The following is a 6,062-nucleotide window of genomic DNA, read 5'->3' on the forward strand; positions in this document are numbered from 1 at the left end:
CTACCTCAAAAGATAATTCTCAAATGAAATTGACTATGAATGCTAAAGAGGTGACGTCACCAAAGCGTGACACTCTGCTGTATGTAAAGTTCATTTTCTTACTATTTCCTGGAGGGGAAGTAGGGTACGACTGCTAATTATTATTCCCCACAACCCACTAATCACATTTATTTGAATCTACGACAGAACAATGCTAGTGATGCACGGGGTGAGATTAACTAGTTATCCCCGTATTTGATAGCGTAAGGTCCAGGAGGGCTATAGCACTCAGTGCTTCCAGCTATTGATAAGAGAATGACTTCTCCCTGCCTTGTTGTCAAACAACTTCTCTAGCAGAGATAGCGGGTTTAAAGGCTAGCCAGCATCAGCAACTCATTCTTAGGCCCCGAACAAAGAATCAAGCGTTGAAGCCAGTTCCATTTCTTAGTTGGTGTCCTATTTTCAACCTGTTCTGAGATAGTGCCATATGAAATGATGAGGAAGATAAGAATGAATAGCGGACCACACTTGAAGGCAGGAATTGCTCTAGTGAAAAGTACGTACTAGGTGAGCCTATCTCCTATCATGTGGGTAAGATATGTAATGAAGTGCCTTTCAGCTAGTGCTCTTCTTTCTGCTTGCGATGCAGTTTTTGGAGTGGAAGTTGTAGTCATCAGCTTTTCTCTTTTTCAGTCTATATATTGGGCATTATAGTGTCATGAGTTGTTTCAATGAGTGCATCAAACGTTGTACATAATATACAGTAGGCGCATTAATAAAAGGACATTCAATGTGCTGAACTATGGACTGACCTATAAACTTAAACTGTTAAATAGTGAGCCAATAATACATATCAGGGAATTAGCTTTAATACCCCGTGACACCGGAAACCTTCTTAGGGCTTGTATGTGGAGGAAATAAATAGATGATGAAGTTTAACCTCACGGGTTCCCATCAAATAAGGTTTTGATACCGTGAACTAAAAGTTTAAGTTGTAGGTGATGGACCAACAAGGAATAACGAGCTTATTTAGGTTTTAGCCCTAACAATAAGTTATAGCAGGATTAAGTTACTGTTGATAAAAATTGCAGGTGTCAGTTTTAATTAACATATAGAAGGTGTAGAATCAAGCATGACATTCAAAATATATAGTGACTGATCCTTACATCTGTTTGAAGTTTCCGCTGTATAATGACAAGCAAGGAGTGATTTACATAATGCAGAGGGGAAATATGGAAAACGATAACAAAAAAAAAGAAAAAGAAAAGTTGAAAATCTATCGATGAAGAAAGAAAGAGACAGGAGTGCAGGGTGAAGAAATGGAACATCACCCTCCGTCCATTCTCCTACGAGCAGCTCTGTATTCTCCATGAACCCCATCTCCAGCAGTGGTGGTTGGCGCTTGGGCATTGCAGCCATGGCGCTTGAAGCCTCTCAAGGACCTGAATCGAAGCGAAGAGTATAAGCTTTTTATCAGCGACCACCACTAGCTGTCCAGGAAGGGGGAAGGCGAGTGGATGTCACAGGAGATGGCTTGGGCATGGAGCGGACGTTGATGTCCAATGGTATCATGCGATACTCAATGTCGACCTCCCTCAGAATTTTGACTATCTCGTCGATCAGAAGGTATCTCCTTGTCCACCTCTCCCCCATATTTTGGTGGTTTATTTTGTGGCCCATCCAAACTGCCATCCTCAGCTGGTTCAAACCCTCCAAGTCCTTTATAATAACCATGGGTGAAGGAGCCCAGTGGTCTTTCTTTCTCTCCATGTAACTGCAGTGGCATCATAAGATTCAGTCCATTAAAGTTATATAATCAGAAGGAAATATATAGATTGATTTAAGTCCTGTTTGGGAGAACTTTTCAAACACTAAAAAACAAAATTTGTGAAACATAAATTTTAAGAATTTTTAATGAAATTAAATGCAGAAACTAAATGCAGGATTGTTGAATGCAGCAGCTAAATGCTATCTAAAACAAGACTTTAAGAATCTGCTCATTGTTATGCATATAGGCAAACTGATCATAATGAAACTGAGCTGGTTTTCCACAAATTTTTCCAGTGATCCAAGCTTGGGCAGCTCTTATTTGTTCCAAGAAATTTAAATGTGTATCGATGCTCCAAACAAAAGCCATTGTCAGTAGGTGTAATATGGCTGATATGATTTAGGCATGATTATAGCAAAGTAAATGATTGTCACAAACCTGGTTTTAGAAGACAGTATAAGAGTGAAACAGAGAGGAAGAGAGCAAAAGGAAAAGTGAGAGAATGCTTTCCCGTACCTTAATATTCTCTGTCTTATCATGGCAATCTTCTCTGCTGGAGTTGCAATATGGACGAGGAATTCAACTGCATCTCCCATGTCAGGACTACGATAGAAATTGCCAATGGGCCTTGTAGCAAGAGTGCTGTTTGGGAACACGATCTTCATGTTGTCGGCTCTTAGAAAGACAGTAGTCAAGATGTTCATCTCTTCCACTACCATCTGAACCTCATTTGAATGAAAATTAGAGCCTAGAATGGATGGAAAAAAAATGCAACAGGTATGGATACACAAAAAGATATATGATCACAAAACTAAGTTTCAACTGTTTGTACCTCAACTCCATCAATCTCACACCGATCGCCCACATCAAAAGGGTGCATCACGAATACGAAGATTATGGCTTCAAATATATTTTTGCAGGTGTTCCCAAATATAAATACGACTAGGAGAAGCTGAGAGCTTAAGTAGGTCATGAATTGCTTTGTTGCAATTCCTAGTATAAGAAGCGAGATGATCAATACGATTATGAAAACTACAACATTCACCATTTGATGAAGTTTGTTAACGGCTGTTTTTGTGTCATTCAATGTCAAGGCAAGTGCTCTCCTTTCTCTGAAAGCATTAACCTGAAACAACCAAGACTTACACATTATCAATCAGCGAGTAAAAGATAGGTGCTGTGTGTTAGAATCTGCAAATTCATATTCATGCATCCATGGGGTGTGGATGCTCACATTGTTCAAATAGATGAGGGTTTATTGGAAATCGAAAATGCCTACTCCCCATTCCCATTCAAACCCACACATGAAAATCACCCAACATGTGGATGTTGGGTGAATTTTGTTCTCTTACAATTTCTGGTAATTCTGTGTTGATGACTACTGGAGTCAGTTACATCATCAACGAATTGACATCTGATGGCACTGGGTTCACTCACTTCAACTCTGGGCTCAAAAATAATAAAATAATAGGTTTTGGCTGGAACCTAATCCGCTTGCTACATACAATATCACTGAATCACTTCCAGTGGTAACCGCAGAAATGGCAAAAGAATATGAAGGAAACAATAAAGAAATAATTTACCACCCAGTTCTTCAGGGCCGACTTGCTGATTTTCTCACTGTGGGATGCTCCTTGATCAAACAGACTCATGGTTCTCAAAGCTTCATCTTCTCGCATGAAGCGCATTATGTCCTCCAGGTAAATGAATCTACCAAACAAAACATTCAAGACCCCTTATGAATTGAAAATGATTACAAAATGTAATTGAAGATGACTCAGAGTACATGAGAGATGAATCATTAAAGAGATTATCAGTAGTTGAATAGTATAATAGTCCTCAGTAAATTAAAAGGAGTGTCATGCCAAAAGTCAAGTGAGAAAGGGTCTAGGTGCTGTTAGGTGGTACAACAAGGACTTACTTTGCAGGATATCCAAGTGCTGTTCAATCCTCCGCAGGAAAATGTATGGTCATGCATTTAAAAAGAGCTTCATTTGATTTAAAAAATGCAAAAATAACACCGGCGAAGATAAAAGCTTCTAGCTATGTAAGTAGAGAACTACTTTTAACAGCCCGCATCACCTCAGAGAGGATTTGTTAAGGGACTATGTGCGATGACTTTTCAACAATAGGATGGAATCAGAAAAAATGTGGGGCAGATATGTCATAGAAAAATAGGTAAATGTAAACCCAATAATAACTTACTTGCAATTTGGCTTGGCCACATTGTGAAATATTTTCCTTGCGGCAATTTTTGCGTCATCTTCACTCTTAATCTGGGTGGCAGGCTCGTCCTCGTGAGTTGAACCATGAATTTGCTCATCCAGTGTAGCAAGGGACTCATGTCGCACCATATGCATTAACCTCTTCATGTTCCAGGCAGAAACATTCTCATGATTAAGCTTGTGCAAGTCATCAATTGTTATCCCCTCATCTTGCATTTTTGAAATTGTGCCTGAAAGTCTTAGACTTTCTACTACAGAGCCTTTCTGGAGACCTCCGCTCCCTATCACCCTCCGACCCGATGGCGGGAGGGCGGCTGCCTTGAGTTCAGGGGGCACTGCAATTCCTGCATTCTGAAACTTCGTAAGTTCAGCCAAAATACTCTGCTCCTCATCCTTATGGTGCTCTATCTCAAGCGAAGGTCGACCTGATAGAGTCTCGATCACATATTGATTAAATAAAGACTCCTGAATTCGATCAAAGAATGTGCTCACATGGAAAGAAGATGCAAGGACCTTAACCATGAGGCTCTTCAGTAGCCATATCATGACACCCACCAAGAGGCATACCAAAGTCTTAGTCACATACTTAAGGGCATTGCTCTTTGTCTCCCTCTTAACCTTCCTATCAAACATAATATTCCAAGCAATCAGAACAAGACCCAACCACAGACAATTCTGAACTGCCTTCCTCAATCCATACACAAAATACAAAACCCGTTTCCGAAGAAGAAAATTTCTTTCAATAAAGAAAACCACGAGCCGTATCCCCCAGCCAGAAACTAATCTACCACATATCAATACCAAAACCATCACCTCCCATTTCCACAACCTGAGTTTCCAAACAATCCTACCCTTGAATGGATGTATCGTAAGACTACAAACTAATAGTACCACCAACAAAATGAGAATTAACCATTGAAGAATAGTCCAAACACTAAAGTTTGACCCCTTGAACTCCTCGGGTAGGTCGTCCACGACGAACGGATCTTCTTCTTCTTCCTCAGATATCCCCAACAATCCTGATTTGAACACCCCAGACTTTGGAAACAGACGTGTTTTGGGCAATAAACCGGACTTCATTACATATTCTGGACCATCTGCCAACCTTGACTTGGTCTTGTTTCTTAACAAACTCGACTTCCTTTGAAACTCCATGTTTGAAGTACACCTCAAAACTTCACCGTCTGGATTGTCACAACTGACTTGTCTAATGTCATCTTCATCAGAAACATCCTTATCCATGTAGGATCTTCTAACGGATTCAGAACTCATTTCAGCTGCTCCGGTGGTCAGGTGTTGAAACGATAACTTCATCTCCATGGACGACATCTTTGGGTGCATGGTACTCTCTGGTGTCGGAGGTTTCTTCCTCTCATTTCTCAGCTCTTCCATCTCCATATCCATATCAAGAGAAAAATCACCCAACGCTTTCTGTTTGTGTAAGAACTGGCCAATCAGCTTAGACGGTGGATCCTCCGTCGCCAACGGCTGCTGGAACTGAAATCTCGGACCACTTTTTCGTTCAGTCTCGCACTCATCTCTCCAAAAGTCATAGCTCGATTCTCTCCATATCTTGCTAGCACCGCTACCACGGCTACCACTGCTGCCGCCGACACCACTACCGCCGCTGCTGCTGGGGCCTCCGCCACCCTCATCCTCGCCGTCGATCTTCACTATAACCTCTTTCCGATCAGCCTCGCCAGAATCTCCTGACCTCATTCTGTCACCCTCGTGATGCATCAAAATCGGCTGCTGTTGTTCACCAATGGAATCGTCAGGTCCACCAGCCGAGACGTGTATTCTTATAAGAACCACGAGACTTAAGTACGTCGGCTCGTTATTACGAAATTATAAGTATTTTTAGTGTTTCTAATATTTGAAAAATAAATTTTTTTAAATATATTAAAAAATTAAAAAATCTTTCGGAAACTGCACTCATAACCGACTTATTAAGAGAATCCATCATACCGCTTCATGATCAAATTTCCGACTCTAACGGCATTGCAAGGTATCAGCCTTGCTTTGTGTGCCAACAAAATAACGCACTAATTTTCTCTGCTTTTCTCGGCAAAACTGCATATCTCCCGATT

At 40.8% G+C, this 6,062-nt stretch overlaps 1 protein-coding gene across 1 annotated transcript; it reads right to left on the reverse strand.

Moving 5' to 3' along the window:
* Positions 1-1,100: 1,100 nt before the first annotated feature.
* Positions 1,101-5,766, reverse strand: LOC104878206 (mechanosensitive ion channel protein 6). Its single transcript, XM_010648155.3, has 5 exons — positions 3,953-5,766; positions 3,331-3,457; positions 2,580-2,873; positions 2,264-2,466; positions 1,101-1,753 (listed from the first exon to the last, which is right to left on the reverse strand). Exons 1-5 carry the CDS (start codon positions 5,710-5,712, stop codon positions 1,453-1,455), a joined length of 2,685 nt encoding a protein of 894 aa, XP_010646457.1. The 5' UTR covers positions 5,713-5,766; the 3' UTR covers positions 1,101-1,452.
* Positions 5,767-6,062: the final 296 nt, after the last annotated feature.

Source organism: Vitis vinifera, chromosome 3 (assembly GCF_030704535.1).
Source record: "Vitis vinifera cultivar Pinot Noir 40024 chromosome 3, ASM3070453v1".
NCBI lineage: Eukaryota > Viridiplantae > Streptophyta > Magnoliopsida > Vitales > Vitaceae > Vitis > Vitis vinifera.

What these genes read in the sequence shown, in the direction of transcription:
- LOC104878206 (XM_010648155.3), bottom strand. Translation starts at nt 5,712, where the DNA reads ATGCATCACGAGGGTGACAGAATGAGGTCAGGAGATTCTGGCGAGGCT. An exon ending in GTGGCCAAGCCAAATTGCAA is followed by an intron (nt 3,458 to 3,952) that starts GTAAGTTATTAT and finishes TTTGTTTGGTAG; the next exon opens with ATTCATTTACCTGGAGGACA. An exon ending in CGGCCCTGAAGAACTGGGTG is followed by an intron (nt 2,874 to 3,330) that starts GTAAATTATTTC and finishes TGGTTGTTTCAG; the next exon opens with GTTAATGCTTTCAGAGAAAG.